Source organism: Hemiscyllium ocellatum, chromosome 3 (genome assembly GCF_020745735.1).
Source record: "Hemiscyllium ocellatum isolate sHemOce1 chromosome 3, sHemOce1.pat.X.cur, whole genome shotgun sequence".
In the NCBI taxonomy this organism is placed as follows: Eukaryota; Metazoa; Chordata; class Chondrichthyes; order Orectolobiformes; family Hemiscylliidae; genus Hemiscyllium; species Hemiscyllium ocellatum.
Genome location: NC_083403.1, coordinates 12,252,297 through 12,275,803, shown reverse-complemented (window position 1 = coordinate 12,275,803; position 23,507 = coordinate 12,252,297). Strand labels below are relative to the sequence as shown.

General features: G+C 49.8%; 1 protein-coding gene across 2 annotated transcripts in view; it reads left to right on the top strand.

Annotated features, from left to right (window-relative positions):
• The window catches only part of galnt14 (UDP-N-acetyl-alpha-D-galactosamine:polypeptide N-acetylgalactosaminyltransferase 14 (GalNAc-T14)), a 205,891-nt gene that overhangs the window by 83,670 nt on the left and 98,714 nt on the right, over positions 1-23,507 (top strand). The window contains exon 2 of one of the 2 annotated variants that reach the window (XM_060855677.1): positions 22,400-22,569. The exons of the other annotated variant lie outside the window; for it this stretch is intronic. Within the exon in view, the coding sequence (XP_060711660.1) occupies positions 22,400-22,569 (170 nt within the window). The remainder of the gene's footprint in view (positions 1-22,399; positions 22,570-23,507) is intronic. 2 annotated transcript variants of the gene reach the window in all.

The following is a 23,507-nucleotide window of genomic DNA, read 5'->3' as shown; positions in this document are numbered from 1 at the left end:
TTGGTGAATGGAGATGTGTTGGTGAATGGGGATGGATTGGTGAATGGGGATGGATTGGTGAATGGGGATGTGTTGGTGAATGAGGATGGATTGGTGAATGGGGATGTGTTGGTGAATGGGGATGTGTTGGTGAATGGGGATGTGTTGGTGAATGAGGATGTGTTGGTGAATGTGGATGTGTTGGTGAATGGGGATGGATTGGTGAATGGGGATGTGTTGGTGAATGGGGATGTGTTGGTGTATGGGGATGTGTTGGTGAATGAGGATGTGTTGGTGAATGGGGATGTGTTGGTGAATGAGGATGTGTTGGTGAATGGGGATGTGTTGGTGAATGGGGATGTCTTGGTGAATGGGATGTGTTGGAGAATGGGGATGTGTTGGTGAATGGGGATGTATTGGTGAATGGGGATGTGTTGCTGAATGGGATGTCTTGGTGAATGGGGATGTGTTGGTGAATGGGATGTGTTGGTTAATGGGGATGTGTTGGTGAATGGGGATGTGTTGGTGAATGGGGATGTGTTGCTGAATGGGGATGGATTGGTGAATGGGGATGAATTGGTGAATGGGGATGGATTGGTGAATGGGGATGTGTTGGTGAATGGGGATGTGTTGGTGAATGGGGATGTGTTGGTGAATGGGGATGGTTTGGTGAATGGGGATGTGTTGGTGAATGGGGATGTGTTGGTGAATGGTGATGTGTTGGTGAATGGGGATGTGTTGGTGAATGGGGATGAATTGGTGAATGGAGATGTGTTGGTGAATGGGGATGGATTGGTGAATGGGGATGTGTTGGTGAATGGGGATGGATTGTTGAATGGGGATGGATTGGTGAATGGGGACGTGTTGGTGAATGGGGATGTGTGGGTGAATGGGGATGTGTTGGTGAATGGGGATGTGTTGGTCAATGGGATGTGTTGGCGAATGGGGATGGATTGGTGAATGGGGATGGATTGGTGAATGGGGATGCGTTGGTGAATGGGGATGTGTTGGTGAATGGGGATGGATTGGTGAATGGGGATGTGTTGGTGAATGGGGATGTGTTGGTCAATGGGATGTGTTGGTGAATGGGGATGTGTTGGTGAATGCGGATGGATTGGTGAATGGGGATGCGTTGGTGAATGGGGATGTGTTGGTGAATGGGGATGGATTGGTGAATGGGGATGTGTTGGTGAATGGGGATGGGTTGGTGAATGGGGATGGATTGTTGAATGGGGATGTGTTGGTGAATGGGGATGTGTTGGTGAATGGGGATGGATTGGTGAATGGGGATGTGTTGGTGAATGTGGATGTGTTGGTGAATGGGGGTGTGTTGGTGAATGGGGATGTGTTGGTGAATGGGGATGTGTTGGTCAATGGGGATGTGTTGGTGAACGGGGATGTGTTGGTGAATGGGGATGGATTGGTGAATGGGGATGCGTTGGTGAATGGGGATGTGTTGGTGAATGGGGATGTGTTGGCGAATGGGGATGTGTTGGTGAATGGGGATGTGTTGGTGAATGAGGATGTGTTGGTGAATGGGGATGTGTTGGTGAATGGGGATGGATTGGTGAATGGGGATGTGTTGGTGAATGGGGATGTGTCGGTGAATGGGGATGTGTTGGTGAATGGGGATGTGTTGGTGAATGGGATGGATTGGTGAATGGGGATGGATTGGTGAATGGGGATGTGTTGGTGAATGGGGATGTGTTCGTGAATGAGGATGTGTTGGTGAATGAGGATGTGTTGGTGAATGGGGAAGTGTTGGTGAATGGGGATGTGTTGGTGAATGGGGATGTTTGGTGAATGGGGATGTGTTGGTGAATGGGGATGGATTGGTAAATGGGGATGTGTTGGTGAATGCGGATGTGTTGGTGAATGGGGATGGATCGGTGAATGGGGATGTGTTGGTGAATGGGGATGGATTGGTGAATGGGGATGTGTTGGTGAATGGGGATGTGTTGGTGAATGGGGATGTGTTGGTGAATGGGGATGGATTGGTGAATAGGGATGTGTTGGTGAATGGGGATGTGTTGGTGAATGGGGATGGATTGGTGAATGGGGATGTGTTGGTGAATGGGGATGTGTTGGTGAATGGGGATGTGTTGGTGAATGGGGATGGATTGGTGAATGGGGATGTGTTGGTGAATGGGGATGGATTGGTGAATGGGGATGTGTTGGTGAATGGGGATGTGTTGGTGAATGGGGATGTGTTGGTGAATGGGGATGGATTGGTGAATGTGGATGTGTTGGTGAATGGGGATGTGTTGGTGAATGGGGATGGATTGGTGAATGGAGATGTGTTGGTGAATGGGGATGGATTGTTGAATGGAGATGTGTTGGTGAATGGGGATGTGTTGGTGAGTGGGGATATGTTGCTGAATGGGATGTGTTGGTGAATGGGGATGTGTTGGTGAATGGGGATGGATTGGTGAATGGGGATGGATTGGTGAATGAGGATGTGTTGGTGAATGGGGATGTGTTGGTGACTGGGGATGCGTTGGTGAATGGGGATGTGTTGGTGAATGGGAATGTGTTGGTGAGTGGGGATGTGTTGGTGAATGGGGATGGATTGGTGAATGAGGATGTGTTGGTGAATGGGGATGTGTTGGTGAATGGGGATGGATTGTTGAATGGAGATGTGTTGGTGAATGGGGATGTGTTGGTGAGTGGGGATATGTTGCTGAATGGGATGTGTTGGTGAATGGGGATGTGTTGGTGAATGGGGATGGATTGGTGAATGGGGATGGATTGGTGAATGAGGATGTGTTGGTGAATGGGGATGGGTTGGTGAATGGGGATGTGTTGGTGAATGGGGATGGATTGGTGAATGGGGATGTGTTGGTGAATGGGAATGTGTTGGTGAGTGGGGATGTGTTGGTGAATGGGGATGGATTGGTGAATGGGGATGTGTTGGTGAATGGGGATGTGTTCGTGAATGGGGATGTGTTGGTGAATGAGGATGTGTTGGTGAATGAGGATGGATTGGTGAATGGGGATGGATTGGTGAATGGGGATGGATTGGTGAATGGGGATGTGTTGGTGAATGGGGATGTGTTGGTGAATGGGGATGGATTGGTGAATGGGGATGTGTTGGTGAATGGGGATGGAATGGTGAATGGGGATGGATTGGTGAATGGGGTTGGATTGGTGAATGGGGATGGATTGGTGAATGGGGTTGGATTGGTGAATGGGGATGTGTTGGTGTATGAGGATGTGTTGGTGAATGAGGATGTGTTGGTGAATGGGGATGTGTTGGTGAATGAGGATGTGTTGGTGAATGGGGATGGATTGGTGAATGGGGATGGATTGGTGAATGGGGATGTGTTGGTAAATGGGGATGTGTTGGTGAATGGGGATGTGCTGGTGAATGGGGATGGATTGGTGAATGGGGATGTGTTGGTGTATGGGGATGTGTTGGTGAATGAGGATGTGTTGGTGAATGGGGATATGTTGGTGAATGAGGATGTGTTGGTGAATGGGGATGTGTTGGTGAATGGGGATGTGTTGGTGAATGGGATGTGTTGGTGAATGGGGATGTGTCGGTGAATGGGGATGTGTCGGTGAGTGGGGATGTGTTGCTGAATGGGATGTGTTGGTGAATGGGGATGTGTTGGTGAATGAGATGTGTTGGTGAATGGGGATGTGTTGGTGAATGGGGATGTGTTGGTGAATGGGGATGTGTAGGTGAATGGGGATGGATTGGTGAATGGGGATGGATTGGTGAATGGGGATGTGTTGGTGAATGGGGATGTGTTGGTGAATGGGGATGTGTAGGTGAATGGGGATGGTTTGGTGAATGGGGATGTGTTGGTGAATGGGGATGTGTTGGTGAATGGGGATGTGTTGGTGAATGGGGATGTGTTGGGGAATGGGGATGAATTGGTGAATGGAGATGTGTTGGTGAATGGGGATGTGTTGGTGAATGGGGATGGATTGTTGAATGGGGATGGATTGGTGAATGGGGACGTGTTGGTGAATGGGGATGTGTTGGTGAATGGGGATGTGTTGGTGAATGGGGATGGTTTGGTGAATGGGGATGTGTTGGTGAATGGGGATGTGTTGGTGAATGGGGATGTGTTGGTGAACGGGGATGTGTTGGTGAATGGGGATGAATTGGTGAATGGAGATGTGTTGGTGAATGGGGATGGATTGGTGAATGGGGATGTGTTGGTGAATGGGGATGGATTGGTGAATGGGGATGGATTGGTGAATGGGGACGTGTTGGTGAATGGGGATGTGTGGGTGAATGGGGATGTGTTGGTGAATGGGGATGTGTTGGTGAATGGGATGGATTGGTGAATGGGGATGGATTGGTGAATGAGGATGCGTTGGTGAATGGGGATGTGTTGGTGAATGGGGATGGATTGGTGAATGGGGATGTGTTGGTGAATGGGGATGTGTTGGTCAATGGGATGTGTTGGTGAATGGGGATGTGTTGGTGAATGCGGATGGATTGGTGAATGAGGATGCGTTGGTGAATGGGGATGTGTTGGTGAATGGGGATGGAGTTGGTGAATGGGGATGTGTTGGTGAATGGGGATGGGTTGGTGAATGGGGATGGATTGTTGAATGGGGATGTGTTGGTGAATGGGGATGTGTTGGTGAATGGGGATGGATTGGTGAATGGGGATGTGTTGGTGAATGTGGATGTGTTGGTGAATGGGGGTGTGTTGGTGAATGGGGATGTGTTGGTGAATGGGGATGTGTTGGTCAATGGGGATGTGTTGGTGAACGGGGATGTGTTGGTGAATGGGGATGGATTGGTGAATGAGGATGCGTTGGTGAATGGGGATGTGTTGGTGAATGGGGATGTGTTGGCGAATGGGGATGTGTTGGTGAATGGGGATGGATTGGTGAATGAGGATGCATTGGTGAATGGGGATGTGTTGGTGAATGGGGATGGATTGGTGAATGGGGATGTGTCGGTGAATGGGGATGTGTTGGTGAATGGGGATGTGTTGGTGAATGGGATGGATTGGTGAATGGGGATGGATTGGTGAATGGGGATGTGTTCGTGAATGAGGATGTGTTGGTGAATGAGGATGTGTTGGTGAATGGGGATGTGTTGGTGAATGGGGATGGATTGGTGAATGGGGATGTGTTGGTGAATGGGAATGTGTTGGTGAATGGGGATGTGTTGGTGAATGGGATGGATTGGTGAATGGGGATGGATTGGTGAATGGGGATGTGTTCGTGAATGAGGATGTGTTGGTGAATGAGGATGTGTTGGTGAATGGGGATGTGTTGGTGAATGGGGATGGATTGGTGAATGGGGATGTGTTGGTGAATGGGGATGTTTGGTGAATGGGGATGTGTTGGTGAATGGGGATGGATCGGTGAATGGGGATGTGTTGGTGAATGGGGATGGATTGGTGAATAGGGATGTGTTGGTGAATGGGGATGTGTTGGTGAATGGGGATGTGTTGGTGAATGGGGATGGATTGGTGAATAGGGATGTGTTGGTGAATGGGGATGTGTTGATGAATGGGGATGGATTGGTGAATGGGGATGTGTTGGTGAATGGGGATGAGTTGGTGAATGGGGATGTGTTGGTGAATGGGGATGTTTGGTGAATGGGGATGTGTTGGTGAATGGGGATGGATCGGTGAATGGGGATGTGTTGGTGAATGGGGATGGATTGGTGAATAGGGATGTGTTGGTGAATGGGGATGTGTTGATGAATGGGGATGTGTTGGTGAATGGGGATGGATTGGTGAATAGGGATGTGTTGGTGAATGGGGATGTGTTGGTGAATGGGGATGGATTGGTGAATGGGGATGTGTTGGTGAATGGGGATGTGTTGGTGAATGGGGATGTGTTGGTGAATGGGGATGGATTGGTGAATGGGGATGTGTTGGTGAATGGGGATGGATTGGTGAATGGGGATGTGTTGGTGAATGGGGATGTGTTGGTGAATGGGGATGTGTTGGTGAATGGGGATGGATTGGTGAATGTGGATGTGTTGGTGAATGGGGATGGATTGGTGAGTGGGGATGTGTTGGTGACTGGGGATGCGTTGGTGAATGGGGATGTGTTGGTGAATGGGAATGTGTTGGTGAGTGGGGATGTGTTGGTGAATGGGGATGGATTGGTGAATGAGGATGTGTTGGTGAATGGGGATGTGTTGGTGAATGGGGATGGATTGGTGAATGGAGATGTGTTGGTGAATGGGGATGTGTTGGTGAGTGGGGATATGTTGGTGAATGGGATGTGTTGGTGAATGGGGATGTGTTGGTGAATGGGGATGGATTGGTGAATGGGGATGGATTGGTGAATGAGGATGTGTTGGTGAATGGGGATGGGTTGGTGAATGGGGATGTGTTGGTGAATGGGGATGGATTGGTGAGTGGGGATGTGTTGGTGACTGGGGATGCGTTGGTGAATGGGGATGTGTTGGTGAATGGGAATGTGTTGGTGAGTGGGGATGTGTTGGTGAATGGGGATGGATTGGTGAATGGGGATGTGTTGGTGAATGGGGATGTGTTCGTGAATGGGGATGTGTTGGTCAATGGGGATGTGTTGGTGAATGAGGATGGATTGGTGAATGGGGATGGATTGGTGAATGGGGATGGATTGGTGAATGGGGATGTGTTGGTGAATGGGGATGGATTGGTGAATGGGGATGTGTTGGTGAATGGCGATGGAATGGTGAATGGGAATGGATTGGTGAATTGGGATGTGTTGGTGAATGGGGATGTGTTGGTGAATGGGGATGTGTTGGTGAATGGGGATGAATTGGTGAATGGAGATGTGTTGGTGAATGGGGATGGATTGGTGAATGGGGATGTGTTGGTGAATGGGGATGGATTGTTGAATGGGGATGGATTGGTGAATGGGGACGTGTTGGTGAATGGGGATGTGTTGGTGAATGGGGATGTGTTAGTGAATGGGGATGTGTTGGTCAATGGGATGTGTTGGTGAACGGGGATGGATTGGTGAATGGGGATGGATTGGTGAATGAGGATGCGTTGGTGAATGGGGATGTGTTGGTGAATGGGGATGGATTGGTGAAAGGGGATGTGTTGGTGAATGGGGATGTGTTGGTCAATGGGATGTGTTGGTGAACGGGGATGTGTTGGTGAATGGGGTTGGATTGGTGAATGAGGATGCGTTGGTGAATGGGGATGTGTTGGTGAATGGGGATGGATTGGTGAATGGGGATGTGTTGGTGAATGGGGATGTGTTGGTGAATGGGGATGGATTGTTGAATGGAGATGTGTTGGTGAATGGGGATGTGTTGGTGAATGGGGATGGATTGGTGAATGGGGATGTGTTGGTGAATGTGGATGTGTTGGTGAATGGGGGTGTGTTGGTGAATGGGGATGTGTTGGTGAATGGGGATGTGTTGGTAAATGGGGATGTGTTGGTGAATGGGGTTGTGTTGGTGAATGGGGATGGATTGGTGAATGAGGATGTGTTGGTGAATGGGGATGTGTTGGTGAATGGGGATGTGTTGGTGAATGGGGATGTGTGGGTGAATGGGGATGGATTGGTGAATGAGGATGCGTTGGTGAATGGGGATGTGTTGGTGAATGGGGATGGATTGGTGAATGGGGATGTGTTGGTGAATGGGGATGTGTTGGTGAATGGGGATGTGTTGGTGAATGGGGATGGATTGGTGAATAGGGATGTGTTGGTGAATGGGGATGTGTTGGTGAATGGGGATGGATTGGTGAATGGGGATGTGTTGGTGAATGGGGATGTGTTGGTGAATGGGGATGTGTTGGTGAATGGGGATGGATTGGTGAATGGGGATGTGTTGGTGAATGGGGATGGATTGGTGAATGGGGATGTGTTGGTGAATGGGGATGTGTTGGTGAATGGGGATGTGTTGGTGAATGGGGATGGATTGGTGAATGTGGATGTGTTGGTGAATGGGGATGTGTTGGTGAATGGGGATGGATTGTTGAATGGAGATGTGTTGGTGAATGGGGATGGATTGTTGAATGGAGATGTGTTGGTGAATGGGGATGTGTTGGTGAATGGGGATGTGTTGCTGAATGGGATGTGTTGGTGAATGGGGATGTGTTGGTGAATGGGGATGGATTGGTGAATGGGGATGGATTGGTGAATGAGGATGTGTTGGTGAATGGGGATGTGTTGGTGACTGGGGATGCGTTGGTGAATGGGGATGTGTTGGTGAATGGGAATGTGTTGGTGAGTGGGGATGTGTTGGTGAATGGGGATGGATTGGTGAATGAGGATGTGTTGGTGAATGGGGATGTGTTGGTGAATGGGGATGGATTGGTGAATGGAGATGTGTTGGTGAATGGGGATGTGTTGGTGAGTGGGGATATGTTGCTGAATGGGATGTGTTGGTGAATGGGGATGTGTTGGTGAATGGGGATGGATTGGTGAATGGGGATGGATTGGTGAATGAGGATGTGTTGGTGAATGGGGATGGGTTGGTGAATGGGGATGTGTTGGTGAATGGGGATGGATTGGTGAATGGGGATGTGTTGGTGAATGGGAATGTGTTGGTGAGTGGGGATGTGTTGGTGAATGGGGATGGATTGGTGAATGGGGATGTGTTGGTGAATGGGGATGTGTTCGTGAATGGGGATGTGTTGGTGAATGAGGATGTGTTGGTGAATGAGGATGGATTGGTGAATGGGGATGGATTGGTGAATGGGGATGGATTGGTGAATGGGGATGTGTTGGTGAATGGGGATGTGTTGGTGAATGGGGATGGATTGGTGAATGGGGATGTGTTGGTGAATGGCGATGGAATGGTGAATGGGAATGGATTGGTGAATGGGGTTGGATTGGTGAATGGGGATGGATTGGTGAATGGGGTTGGATTGGTGAATGGGGATGTGTTGGTGTATGGGGATGTGTTGGTGAATGAGGATGTGTTGGTGAATGGGGATGTGTTGGTGAATGAGGATGTGTTGGTGAATGGGGATGGATTGGTGAATGGGGATGGATTGGTGAATGGGGATGTGTTGGTAAATGGGGATGTGTTGGTGAATGGGGATGTGTTGGTGAATGGGGATGGATTGGTGAATGGGGATGTGTTGGTGAATGGGGATATGTTGGTGAATGAGGATGTGTTGGTGAATGGGGATGTGTTGGTGAATGGGGATGTGTTGGTGAATGGGATGTGTTGGTGAATGGGGATGTGTCGGTGAATGGGGATGTGTCGGTGAGTGGGGATGTGTTGCTGAATGGGATGTGTTGGTGAATGGGGATGTGTTGGTGAATGAGATGTGTTGGTGAATGGGGATGTGTTGGTGAATGGGGATGTGTTGGTGAATGGGGATGTGTTGGTGAATGGGGATGGATTGGTGAATGGGGATGGATTGGTGAATGGGGATGTGTTGGTGAATGGGGATGTGTTGGTGAATGGGGATGTGTAGGTGAATGGGGATGGTTTGGTGAATGGGGATGTGTTGGTGAATGGGGATGTGTTGGTGAATGGGGATGTGTTGGTGAATGGGGATGTGTTGGTGAATGGGGATGTGTTGGTGAATGGGGATGTGTTGGTGAATGGGGATGGATTGGTGAATGGGGATGGATTGGTGAATGGGGATGTGTTGGTGAATGGGGACGTGTTGGTGAATGGGGATGTGTTGGTGAATGGGGATGTGTTGGTGAATGGGGATGGTTTGGTGAATGGGGATGTGTTGGTGAATGGGGATGTGTTGGTGAACGGGGATGTGTTGGTGAATGGGGATGAATTGGTGAATGGAGATGTGTTGGTGAATGGGGATGGATTGGTGAATGGGGATGTGTTGGTGAATGGGGATGGATTGTTGAATGGGGATGGATTGGTGAATGGGGACGTGTTGGTGAATGGGGATGTGTGGGTGAATGGGGATGTGTTAGTGAATGGGGATGTGTTGGTCAATGGAATGTGTTGGCGAACGGGGATGGATTGGTGAATGGGGATGGATTGGTGAATGAGGATGCGTTGGTGAATGGGGATGTGTTGGTGAATGGGGATGGATTGGTGAATGGGGATGTGTTGGTGAATGGGGATGTGTTGGTCAATGGGATGTGTTGGTGAACGGGGATGTGTTGGTGAATGCGGATGGATTGGTGAATGAGGATGCGTTGGTGAATGGGGATGTGTTGGTGAATGGGGATGGATTGGTGAATGGGGATGTGTTGGTGAATGGGGATGGGTTGGTGAATGGGGATGGATTGTTGAATGGGGATGTGTTGGTGAATGGGGATGTGTTGGTGAATGGGGATGGATTGGTGAATGGGGATGTGTTGGTGAATGTGGATGTGTTGGTGAATGGGGGTGTGTTGGTGAATGGGGATGTGTTGGTGAATGGGGATGTGTTGGTCAATGGGGATGTGTTGGTGAACGGGGATGTGTTGGTGAATGGGGATGGATTGGTGAATGAGGATGCGTTGGTGAATGGGGATGTGTTGGTGAATGGGGATGTGTTGGCGAATGGGGATGTGTTGGTGAATGGGGATGGATTGGTGAATGAGGATGCATTGGTGAATGGGGATGTGTTGGTGAATGGGGATGGATTGGTGAATGGGGATGTGTTGGTGAATGGGGATGTGTCGGTGAATGGGGATGTGTTGGTGAATGGGGATGTGTTGGTGAATGGGATGGATTGGTGAATGGGGATGGATTGGTGAATGGGGATGTGTTCGTGAATGAGGATGTGTTGGTGAATGAGGATGTGTTGGTGAATGGGGATGTGTTGGTGAATGGGGATGGATTGGTGAATGGGGATGTGTTGGTGAATGGGGATGTTTGGTGAATGGGGATGTGTTGGTGAATGGGGATGGATCGGTGAATGGGGATGTGTTGGTGAATGGGGATGGATTGGTGAATAGGGATGTGTTGGTGAATGGGGATGTGTTGATGAATGGGGATGTGTTGGTGAATGGGGATGGATTGGTGAATAGGGATGTGTTGGTGAATGGGGATGTGTTGGTGAATGGGGATGGATTGGTGAATGGGGATGTGTTGGTGAATGGGGAAGAGTTGGTGAATGGGGATGTGTTGGTGAATGGGGATGTTTGGTGAATGGGGATGTGTTGGTGAATGGGGATGGATCGGTGAATGGGGATGTGTTGGTGAATGGGGATGGATTGGTGAATAGGGATGTGTTGGTGAATGGGGATGTGTTGGTGAATGGGGATGTGTTGGTGAATGGGGATGGATTGGTGAATAGGGATGTGTTGGTGAATGGGGATGTGTTGATGAATGGGGATGGATTGGTGAATGGGGATGTGTTGGTGAATGGGGATGTGTTGGTGAATGGGGATGTGTTGGTGAATGGGGATGGATTGGTGAATGGGGATGTGTTGGTGAATGGGGATGGATTGGTGAATGGGGATGTGTTGGTGAATGGGGATGTGTTGGTGAATGGGGATGTGTTGGTGAATGGGGATGGATTGGTGAATGTGGATGTGTTGGTGAATGGGGATGGATTGGTGAGTGGGGATGTGTTGGTGACTGGGGATGCGTTGGTGAATGGGGATGTGTTGGTGAATGGGGATGTGTTGGTGAGTGGGGATGTGTTGGTGAATGGGGATGGATTGGTGAATGAGGATGTGTTGGTGAATGGGGATGTGTTGGTGAATGGGGATGGATTGTTGAATGGAGATGTGTTGGTGAATGGGGATGTGTTGGTGAGTGGGGATATGTTGCTGAATGGGATGTGTTGGTGAATGGGGATGTGTTGGTGAATGGGGATGGATTGGTGAATGGGGATGGATTGGTGAATGAGGATGTGTTGGTGAATGGGGATGGGTTGGTGAATGGGGATGTGTTGGTGAATGGGGATGGATTGGTGAGTGGGGATGTGTTGGTGACTGGGGATGCGTTGGTGAATGGGGATGTGTTGGTGAATGGGAATGTGTTGGTGAGTGGGGATGTGTTGGTGAATGGGGATGGATTGGTGAATGGGGATGTGTTGGTGAATGGGGATGTGTTCGTGAATGGGGATGTGTTGGTCAATGGGGATGTGTTGGTGAATGAGGATGGATTGGTGAATGGGGATGGATTGGTGAATGGGGATGGATTGGTGAATGGGGATGTGTTGGTGAATGGGGATGGATTGGTGAATGGGGATGTGTTGGTGAATGGCGATGGAATGGTGAATGGGAATGGATTGGTGAATTGAGATGTGTAGGTGAATGGGGATGTGTTGGTGAACGGGGATGTGTTGGTGAATGGGGATGAATTGGTGAATGGAGATGTGTTGGTGAATGGGGATGGATTGGTGAATGGGGATGTGTTGGTGAATGGGGATGGATTGTTGAATGGGGATGGATTGGTGAATGGGGACGTGTTGGTGAATGGGGATGTGTTGGTGAATGGGGATGTGTTAGTGAATGGGGATGTGTTGGTCAATGGGATGTGTTGGTGAACGGGGATGGATTGGTGAATGGGGATGGATTGGTGAATGAGGATGCGTTGGTGAATGGGGATGTGTTGGTGAATGGGGATGGATTGGTGAAAGGGGATGTGTTGGTGAATGGGGATGTGTTGGTCAATGGGATGTGTTGGTGAACGGGGATGTGTTGGTGAATGGGGATGGATTGGTGAATGAGGATGCGTTGGTGAATGGGGATGTGTTGGTGAATGGGGATGGATTGGTGAATGGAGATGTGTTGGTGAATGGGGATGTGTTGGTGAATGGGGATGGATTGTTGAATGGAGATGTGTTGGTGAATGGGGATGTGTTGGTGAATGGGGATGGATTGGTGAATGGGGATGTGTTGGTGAATGTGGATGTGTTGGTGAATGGGGGATGTGTTGGTGAATGGGGATGTGTTGGTGAATGGGGATGTGTTGGTAAATGGGGATGTGTTGGTGAATGGGGTTGTGTTGGTGAATGGGGATGGATTGGTGAATGAGGATGCGTTGGTGAATGGGGATGTGTTGGTGAATGGGGATGTGTTGGTGAATGGGGATGTGTGGGTGAATGGGGATGGATTGGTGAATGAGGATGCGTTGGTGAATGGGGATGTGTTGGTGAATGGGGATGGATTGGTGAATGGGGATGGATTGGTGAATGAGGATGTGTTGGTGAATTGGGATGGGTTGGTGAATGGGGATGGGTTGGTGAATGGGGATGTGTTGGTCAATGGGGATGTGTTGGTGAATGAGGATGGATTGGTGAATGCGGATGGATTGGTGAATGGGGATGGATTGGTGAATGGGGATGTGTTGGTGAATGGGGATGTGTTGGTGAATGGGGATGTGTTGGTGAATCAGGATGTGTTGGTGAATGGGGATGTGTTGGTGAATGGGGATGGATTGGTGAATGGGGATGTGTTGGTGAATGGGGATGTGTTGGTGAATGGAGATGTGTTGGTGAATGGGGATGTGTTGGTGAATGGGATGTGTTGGTGAATGGGGATGTGTTGGTGAATGAGGATGTGTTGGTGAATGGGGATGTGTTGGTGAATGGGGATGGATTGGTGAATGGGGATGTGTTGGTGAATGGGGATGTGTTGGTGTATGAGGATGTGTTGGTGAATGAGGATGTGTTGGTGAATGGGGATGTGTTGGTGAATGAGGATGTGTTGGTGAATGGGGATGTGTTGGTGAATGGGGATGTCTTGGTGAATGGGATGTGTTGGAGAATGGGGATGTGTTGGTGAATGGGGATGTATTGGTGAGTGGGGATGTGTTGCTGAATGGGATGTCTTGGTGAATGGGGATGTGTTGGTGAATGAGATGTGTTGGTGAATGGGTATGTGTTGGTGAATGGGGATGTGTTGGTGAATGGGGAAGTGTTGGTGAATGGGGATGGATTGGTGAATGGGGATGAATTGGTGAATGGGGATGGATTGGTGAATGGGGATGTGTTGGTGAATGGCGATGTGTTGGTGAATGGGGATGTGTTGGTGAACGGGGATGTGTCGGTGAATGGGGATGAATTGGTGAATGGAGATGTGTTGGTGAATGGGGATGGATTGTTGAATGGGGATGGATTGGTGAATGGGGACGTGTTGGTGAATGGGGATGTGTGGGTGAATGGGGATGTGTTAGTGAATGCGGATGTGTTGGTCAATGGGATGTGTTGGTGAACGGGGATGGATTGGTGAATGGGGATGGATTGGTGAATGAGGATGCGTTGGTGAATGGGGATGTGTTGGTGAATGGGGATGGATTGGTGAATGGGGATGTGTTGGTGAATGGGGATGTGTGGGTGAATGGGGATGTGTTAGTGAATGCGGATGTGTTGGTCAATGGGATGTGTTGGTGAACGGGGATGGATTGGTGAATGGGGATGGATTGGTGAATGAGGATGCGTTGGTGAATGGGGATGTGTTGGTGAATGGGGATGGATTGGTGAATGGGGATGTGTTGGTGAATGGGGATGTGTTGGTCAATGGGATGTGTTGGTGAATGGGGATGTGTTGGTGAATGGGGATGGATTGGTGAATGAGGATGCGTTGGTGAATGGGGATGTGTTGGTGAATGGGGATGGATTGGTGAATGGGGATGTGTTGGTGAATGGGGATGGGTTGGTGAATGGGGATGGATTGTTGAATGGGGATGTGTTGGTGAATGGGGATGTGTTGGTGAATGGGGATGGATTGGTGAATGGGGATGTGTTGGTGAATGTGGATGTGTTGGTGAATGGGGGTGTGTTGGTGAATGGGGATGTGTTGGTGAATGGGGATGTGTTGGTCAATGGGGATGTGTTGGTGAACGGGGATGTGTTGGTGAATGGGGATGGATTGGTGAATGAGGATGCGTTGGTGAATGGGGATGTGTTGGTGAATGGGGATGTGTTGGCGAATGGGGATGTGTTGGTGAATGGGGATGTGTTGGTGAATGGGGATGTGTTGGTGAATGAGGATGCGTTGGTGAATGGGGATGTGTTGGTGAATGGGGATGGATTGGTGAATGGGGATGTGTCGGTGAATGGGGATGTGTTGGTGAATGGGGATGTGTTGGTGAATGGGATGGATTGGTGAATGGGGATGGATTGGTGAATGGGGATGTGTTGGTGAATGGGGATGTGTTGGTGAATGGGGATGGATTGGTGAATAGGGATGTGTTGGTGAATGGGGATGTGTTGGTGAATGGGGATGGATTGGTGAATGAGGATGTGTTGGTGAATGGGGATGTGTTGGTGAATGGGGATGTGTTGGTGAATGAGGATGTGTTGGTGAATGGGGAAGAGTTGGTGAATGGGGATGTGTTGGTGAATGGGGATGTGTTGGTGAATGGGGATGGATTGGTGAATGGGGATGTGTTGGTGAATGGGGATGTGTTGGTGAATGGGGATGTGTTGGTGAATGGGGATGGATTGGTGAATAGGGATGTGTTGGTGAATGGGGATGCGTTGGTGAATGGGGATGGATTGGTGAATGGGGATGTGTTGGTGAATGGGGATGTGTTGGTCAATGGGGATGTGTTGGTGAATGAGGATGGATTGGTGAATGGGGATGGATTGGTGAATGGGGATGGATTGGTGAATGGGGATGTGTTGGTGAATGGGGATGTGTTGGTGAATGGGGATGGATTGGTGAATGGGGATGTGTTGGTGAATGGCGATGGAATGGTGAATGGGAATGGATTGGTGAATTGAGATGTGTAGGTGAATGGGGATGTGTTGGTGAACGGGGATGTGTTGGTGAATGGGGATGAATTGGTGAATGGAGATGTGTTGGTGAATGGGGATGGATTGGTGAATGGGGATGTGTTGGTGAATGGGGATGGATTGTTGAATGGGGATGGATTGGTGAATGGGGACGTGTTGGTGAATGGGGATGTGTTGGTGAATGGGGATGTGTTAGTGAATGGGGATGTGTTGGTGAATGGGGATGGATTGGTGAATGGGGATGTGTTGGTGAATGGGGATGTGTTGGTGAATGGGGATGGATTGTTGAATGGAGATGTGTTGGTGAATGGGGATGTGTTGGTGAATGGGGATGGATTGGTGAATGGGGATGTGTTGGTGAATGTGGATGTGTTGGTGAATGGGGGTGTGTTGGTGAATGGGGATGTGTTGGTGAATGGGGATGTGTTGGTAAATGGGGATGTGTTGGTGAATGGGGTTGTGTTGGTGAATGGGGATGGATTGGTGAATGAGGATGCGTTGGTGAATGGGGATGTGTTGGTGAATGGGGATGTGTTGGTGAATGGGGATGTGTGGGTGAATGGGGATGGATTGGTGAATGAGGATGCGTTGGTGAATGGGGATGTGTTGGTGAATGGGGATGGATTGGTGAATGGGGATGGATTGGTGAATGAGGATGTGTTGGTGAATTGGGATGGGTTGGTGAATGGGGATGGGTTGGTGAATGGGGATGTGTTGGTCAATGGGGATGTGTTGGTGAATGAGGATGGATTGGTGAATGCGGATGGATTGGTGAATGGGGATGGATTGGTGAATGGGGATGTGTTGGTGAATGGGGATGTGTTGGTGAATGGGGATGTGTTGGTGAATCAGGATGTGTTGGTGAATGGGGATGTGTTGGTGAATGGGGATGGATTGGTGAATGGGGATGTGTTGGTGAATGGGGATGTGTTGGTGAATGGAGATGTGTTGGTGAATGGGGATGTGTTGGTGAATGGGATGTGTTGGTGAATGGGGATGTGTTGGTGAATGAGGATGTGTTGGTGAATGGGGATGTGTTGGTGAATGGGGATGGATTGGTGAATGGGGATGTGTTGGTGAATGGGGATGTGTTGGTGTATGAGGATGTGTTGGTGAATGAGGATGTGTTGGTGAATGGGGATGTGTTGGTGAATGAGGATGTGTTGGTGAATGGGGATGTGTTGGTGAATGGGGATGTCTTGGTGAATGGGATGTGTTGGAGAATGGGGATGTGTTGGTGAATGGGGATGTATCGGTGAGTGGGGATGTGTTGCTGAATGGGATGTCTTGGTGAATGGGGATGTGTTGGTGAATGAGATGTGTTGGTGAATGGGTATGTGTTGGTGAATGGGGATGTGTTGGTGAATGGGTATGTGTTGCTGAATGGGGATGTGTTCGTGAATGGGGATGTGTTGGTGAATGGGGATGTGTTGGTGAATGGCGATGTGTTGGTGAATGGGGATGTGTTGGTCAATGGGGATGGTTTGGTGAATGGGGATGTGTTGGTGAATGGGGATGTGTTGGTGAATGGGGATGTGTTGGTGAACGGGGATGTGTCGGTGAATGGGGATGAATTGGTGAATGGAGATGTGTTGGTGAATGGGGATGGATTGTTGAATGGGGATGGATTGGTGAATGGGGACGTGTTGGTGAATGGGGATGTGTTGGTGAATGGGGATGGGTTGGTGAATGGGGATGTGTTGGTGAATGGGGATGTGTTGGTGAATGGGGATGGATTGGTGAATGGGGACGTGTTGGTGAATGGGGATGTGTTAGTGAATGCGGATGTGTTGGTCAATGGGATGTGTTGGTGAACGGGGATGGATTGGTGAATGGGGATGGATTGGTGAATGAGGATGCGTTGGTGAATGGGGATGTGTTGGTGAATGGGGATGGGTTGGTGAATGGGGATGTGTTGGTGAATGGGGATGTGTTGGTGAATGGGGATGGATTGGTGAATGGGGATGTGTTGGTGAATGGGGATGTGTTGGTCAATGGGATGTGTTGGTGAATGGGGATGTGTTGGTGAATGGGGATGGATTGGTGAATGAGGATGCGTTGGTGAATGGGGATGTGTTGGTGAATGGGGATGGATTGGTGAATGGGGATGTGTTGGTGAATGGGGATGGGTTGGTGAATGGGGATGGATTGTTGAATGGGGATGTGTTGGTGAATGGGGATGTGTTGGTGAATGGGGATGGATTGGTGAATGGGGATGTGTTGGTGAATGTGGATGTGTTGGTGAATGGGGGTGTGTTGGTGAATGGGGATGTGTTGGTGAATGGGGATGTGTTGGTCAATGGGGATGTGTTGGTGAACGGGGATGTGTTGGTGAATGGGGTTGGATTGGTGAATGAGGATGCGTTGGTGAATGGGGATGTGTTGGTGAATGGGGATGTGTTGGCGAATGGGGATGTGTTGGTGAATGGGGATGTGTTGGTGAATGGGGATGTGTTGGTGAATGAGGATGCGTTGGTGAATGGGGATGTGTTGGTGAATGGGGATGGATTGGTGAATGGGGATGTGTCGGTGAATGGGGATGTGTCGGTGAATGGGGATGTGTTGGTGAATGGGGATGTGTTGGTGAATGGGGATGTGTTGGTGAATGGGGATGTGTTGGTGAATGGGGATGGATTGGTGAATAGGGATGTGTTGGTGAATGGGGATGTGTTCGTGAATGAGGATGTGTTGGTGAATGAGGATGTGTTGGTGAATGGGGATGTGTTGGTGAATGAGGATGTGTTGGTGAATGGGGAAGAGTTGGAGAATGGGGATGTGTTGGTGAATGGGGATGTGTTGGTGAATGGGGATGGATTGGTGAATGGGGATGTGTTGGTGAATGGGGATGGATTGGTGAATGGGGATGTGTTGGTGAATGGGGATGTGTTGGTGAATGGGGATGTGTTGGTGAATGGGGATGGATTGGTGAATAGGGATGTGTTGGTGAATGGGGATGGATTGGTGAATGGGGATGTGTTGGTGAATGGGGATGTGTTGGTGAATGGGGATGTGTTGGTGAATGGGGATGGATTGGTGAATGTGGATGTGTTGGTGAATGGGGATGTGTTGGTGAATGGGGATGTGTTGGTGAATGGGGATGGATTGGTGAATGTGGATGTGTTGGTGAATGGGAATGGATTGGTGAGTGGGGATGTGTTGGTGACTGGGGATGCGTTGGTGAATGGGGATGTGTTGGTGAATGGGAATGTGTTGGTGAGTGGGGATGTGTTGGTGAATGGGGATGGATTGGTGAATGGGGATGTGTTGGTGAATGGGGATGTGTTGGTGAATGGGGTTGTGTTGGTGAGTGGGGGTGGATTGGTGAATGGGGATGTGTTGGTGAATGGGGATGTGTTGGCAAATGGGGATGGATTGGTGAATGGGGATGGATTGGTGAGTGGGGATGTGTTGGTGAATGGGGATGTGTTGGTGAATGGGGATGGATTAGTGAATGGGGATGTCTTGGTGAATGGGGATGTGTTGGTGAATGGGGATGAGTTGGTGATTGGGGATGTGTTGGTGAATGGGGATGTGTTGGTGATTGGGAATGTGTTGGTGAATGGGGATGTGTTGGTGAAGGGGGGTGTGTTGGTGAATGGGGGTGTGTTGGTGAGTGGGGGTGTGTTGGTGAAGGGGATGTGTTGGTGAATGGGGGTGTGTTGGTGAATGGGGATGTGTTGGTGAATGGGGATGTGTTGGTGAAGGGGGGTGTGTTGGTGAATGGGGGTGTGTTGGTGAGTGGGGATGTGTTGGTGAAGGGGTTGTGTTGGTGATTGGGGATGTGTTGGTGAATGGGGATGTGTTGGTGAAGGGGGGTGTGTTGGTGAATGGGGATGTGTTGGTGAGTGGGGATGTGTTGGTGAAGGGGGGTGTGTTGGTGAATGGGGATGTGTTGGTGAGTGGGGATGTGTTGGTGAATGGGGATGGATTGGTGAATGGGGATGTGTTGGTGAATGGGGGTGTGTTGGTGATTGGGGATGTGTTGGTGAAGGGGGGTGTGTTGGTGAATGGGGATGTGTTGGTGAATGGGGATGTGTTGGTGAGTGGGGATGTGTTGGTGAAGGGGGTGTGTTGGTGAATGGGGGTGTGTTGGTGAATGGGGATGAGTTGGTGAATGGGGATGTGTTGGTGAATGGGGATGGATTGGTGAAGGGGGTGTGTTGGTGAATGGGGGTGTGTTGGTGAATGGGGATGAGTTGGTGAATGGGGATGTGTTGGTGAAGGGGTTGTGTTGGTGATTGGGGATGTGTTGGTGAATGGGGATGTGTTGGTGAAGGGGGGTGTGTTGGTGAATGGGGATGTGTTGGTGAGTGGGGATGTGTTGGTGAAGGGGGATGGATTGGTGAATGGGGATGTGTTGGTGAATGGGGATGTGTTGGTGAATGGGGGTGTGTTGGTGATTGGGGATGTGTTGGTGAATGGGGGTGTGTTGGTGATTGGGGATGTACTAAGGAAAAAAATCGCACATTTTGTCAAAGGTTTTTGTCCTTCAGACATCAGGACAATTTTCAAGAATACCAGTGAATGAGAAAGCAAAGTTTCTCTCTGTGTTGGCAGGTGGGCTCGGAAAATGCAGCAATTTATTATTAGGGACAATAAACTGTCAGGTTATGATTAAATTTGAAACTGGGCATGATGACTCTGATTCGTCCAGGCATTGCCTTGAGAAATAAACCAGCAAATGGCTGTTGCCTCTTGTTGAGTTGTCACAGGCGCAGTCACTGCATGTGTTCTGCCCATCTGTAAGTAACAGGTACCTGTGTATTCATGTGTGTAGTTGCTGTCATGCCTCACATTGGCAGTCTGCTGCTATTCTGGGAGTTGTCACAACAATTAAAGATTTGAAAAAGTCACCCAAAAACCCTGAATTCACCAGACCTTCAGAGTCAGGTTGACAGAGGGCACAGTCCAGATTTCTGTATTTAACAATCAATACTGTTCATTACATGCACAGAGAAATACTTCCGAACCGTCATCCCATAACTCTTCGAGTTAAAACTCTACTCTCCAAATAACCTCCGCAGGCAAGGGTGAAGGCAACAGAGGGATTTTTGCCTTTATTTCAAAGGGAATGAAAAAATAAATATCCAGGCCACAAGCGAAATACTCTGAACGCTTTAGTTCCCTTATCTAAGGAACGATATACAGGTGTCGGAGGCAGTGCAGCGAGGGTTGATAAGGACGATCCCAGGTAGGGAGGGATGATCTTGTGAGGAGAGGTTGAGTAGTTTTGGGGTGGACTCATTGGAGTTGAGATGAATTAGAGGCAATCTTCTTGAAACACATGAGGGTGTGTGACAGGGTAGGTGCACATAGGCTGTTTCCCCCCTCCCCCCCCCCCCCCCCCTTTCTGGGACAGTCTGTGACCAGTGGGTGTCATTTCAGAGTCGGGGGGGGGGTGCCCACATTTAAGAATTATTTGAGAAGGAATTACTTCTGTCAGTGGGAAATGAATCTGCAGAATTCTTCATCCCAGAGGACAGTGGGGGCTGAGCCACTATGTATATCGAAGGCTGAGACAGCTTTTCACTCAGGACGGTGATTGGGTTCAAGGCAGGAAAGTGGAGTTGCGGATTATCACGTCAGCCAAGGGCTCGTTGACTGACGGAGCAGACTTGGTTAGCTGTATGTGTTGCTGGAAAAGCGCAGCAGGTCAGGCAGCATCCGAGGAGCAGGAGAGTCGATGTTTCGGGCATGAGCCCTTCTTCAGGAAATTAGAAGGACTCATGCCCGAAGCGTCGATTCTCCTGCTCCTTGGATGCTGCCTGATCTGCTGTGCTTTAACCAGCAACACATTTTTCAGCTCTGATCTCCAGCATCTGCAGACCTCACTTTCTCCTTGATTAGCTGTATGGTCTACTTCAGCTCCTCTGTCTGCTGTCTGATGGCTTTGCCTGATGACTGGATTGGGGCCATTCATTAATTTCTAACATTAGTTGTCCCTAGTGTCACTCCAGTGGGCATCTCCATTCTGTGTCTAGCCCAATAACCTCTGCTGGGTCAGAGTACCGGTCTATTTAAACCAAAACTTGACAGCTTGGTGAGTCTGAAAGTGTGTTGCTGGAAAAGCGCAGCAGGTCAGGCAGCATCCAAGGAGCAGGAGAGTCGACGTTACGGGCATGAGCCCTTCTTCAGCCCTTCTAATTTCCTGAAGAAGGGCTCATGCCCGAAACGCCGACTCTCCTGTTCCTTGGATGCTGCCTGACCTGCTGCGCTTTTCCAGCAACACATTTTCAGCTCTGATCTCCAGCATCTGCAGACCTCACTTTCTCCTAGCTTGGTGATACTTGGAATGATACTTGGCTCTAAAGTGTGAAATGTTATCCAGGATACTGTAAAAGAGTATTTCCCTTCGTTGCCAGTCTGTGTAACTGCTTTAACCATCTCTCTGGCTTTGTGCTCCAACTATCCATTCTGCTCCCTTGTCCCCAATTTCATGTGTTCCGGTCCGAATTATACGTTTACTATCTGGTTAGCTGCTTAAAAAAGGTTTTTTTGGAAATCCGTGAAATATTACCATGAACTACTCTCCCTGTTACATCTTTAAAGAGTTGAAGACAGGTGAATTAGGAGCAATTGAGATCATTCACTGCCTTAGGTATATTGTCAGGGGTCAATTATTCTTCACATTCATGGAGTTGTTGGGTCAATTCTGTTCCCTTATCTGTCAATGGTTGGCTCCTCTCCATCTTGGCTCAGAGGTCGTATATTTTGCTGAGTAGTTTTGCAGAGACTCCAATTCCTTGGCCCCCCATTCATTGTTTTCAACGTCCACATTTGTATTAAATTGATGATGTTTTCCTAACCGACGTGCCGGCATTGAACTGGGTTGCTAGTTTAGGGACAAAATGAACCCAGAACCATCTCATTTCCTTGCTCAGGCCGTGCTGGAGGACTCCAGTGAGGAGTTCGATACCTTTCATGAGCGGAGGTACCTGGACGCGAAACGTTGGAAACCTGGTGAAGATCCTTACAAACTGTACGCCTTCAACCACAGAGAGAGTGGCAGAGTACCCAGCAACCGGGGCATCAGGGATACCAGGCATTACAGGTAGGGCACACTGTCTTTGTGAGATCACCTCACATCTGGGACATTACCATGGGCACAAAACCCCGACCTTTCACCCACCCCATCCCATAGTTCATCAAACACGTTCCAAATGTACCTGCCTTTAAAGGGAACTCAAGCAAGAGAAGCAGGAGTAGGCCATTTGGCCCATCGGGTTAAGCCTGCCAATCTATGGCTGATCTACGGGCTTCATTTTCACTTCCCTGCGCCACCCCCATCACAGGTCAGCAGGAGTTGGGAGCACAGTTTGTGTGAAGGAGAATGCCCGAGTGGGACAAGGGTCAGAGTGGGTCAGGGGTCAGAGGGGGTCAGGGACCTGAGTGGGTCAGGGGTTAGAATGAGTCAGAGGCCCAAGGAGGAGAGTGGCCTGAGAGGGCAGTGGGCAGTGGATGGGGGTGTCAGTCCCAGTGCAGTGGGTGGGGGATGGGGGGGGGGGTAAGTCCCGGGACTGTGGGTGGGGGATGGGGGGGGTCAGTCCAGGGGCAGTGGGTGGGGGATGGGAGGGTCAGTCCTGGGACTGGGGGTGAGGGATGGGGGGTCAGTCCCGGGGCAGTGGGTGGGGGATGGGGGGGGGGGGGGTGGTCAGTCCCCGGGCAGTAGACGAGGAATGGGGGAATGGGGAGGGGGGCAGTCCCGGGGCAGTGGGTGGGGTGGTCAGTCCCGGGGCAGTAGACGAGGAATGGGGGAATGGGGAGGGGGGCAGTCCCGGGGCAGTGGGTGGGGTGGTCAGTCCCGGGGCAGTAGACGAGGGATGGGGAGATGGGGAGGGGGACAGTCCCGTACTGAGCTGGGAAAGTGTGAGCCGGTTGCTGGGTGGGTCTGAGATTCTGTGCGGAGCGGGAATGATATTGAACCTGGCTCTGGTGTGGGTGATCACACCACGAGCTGCTGCACTGTTATGTTCACGTGTCATTTGTTTA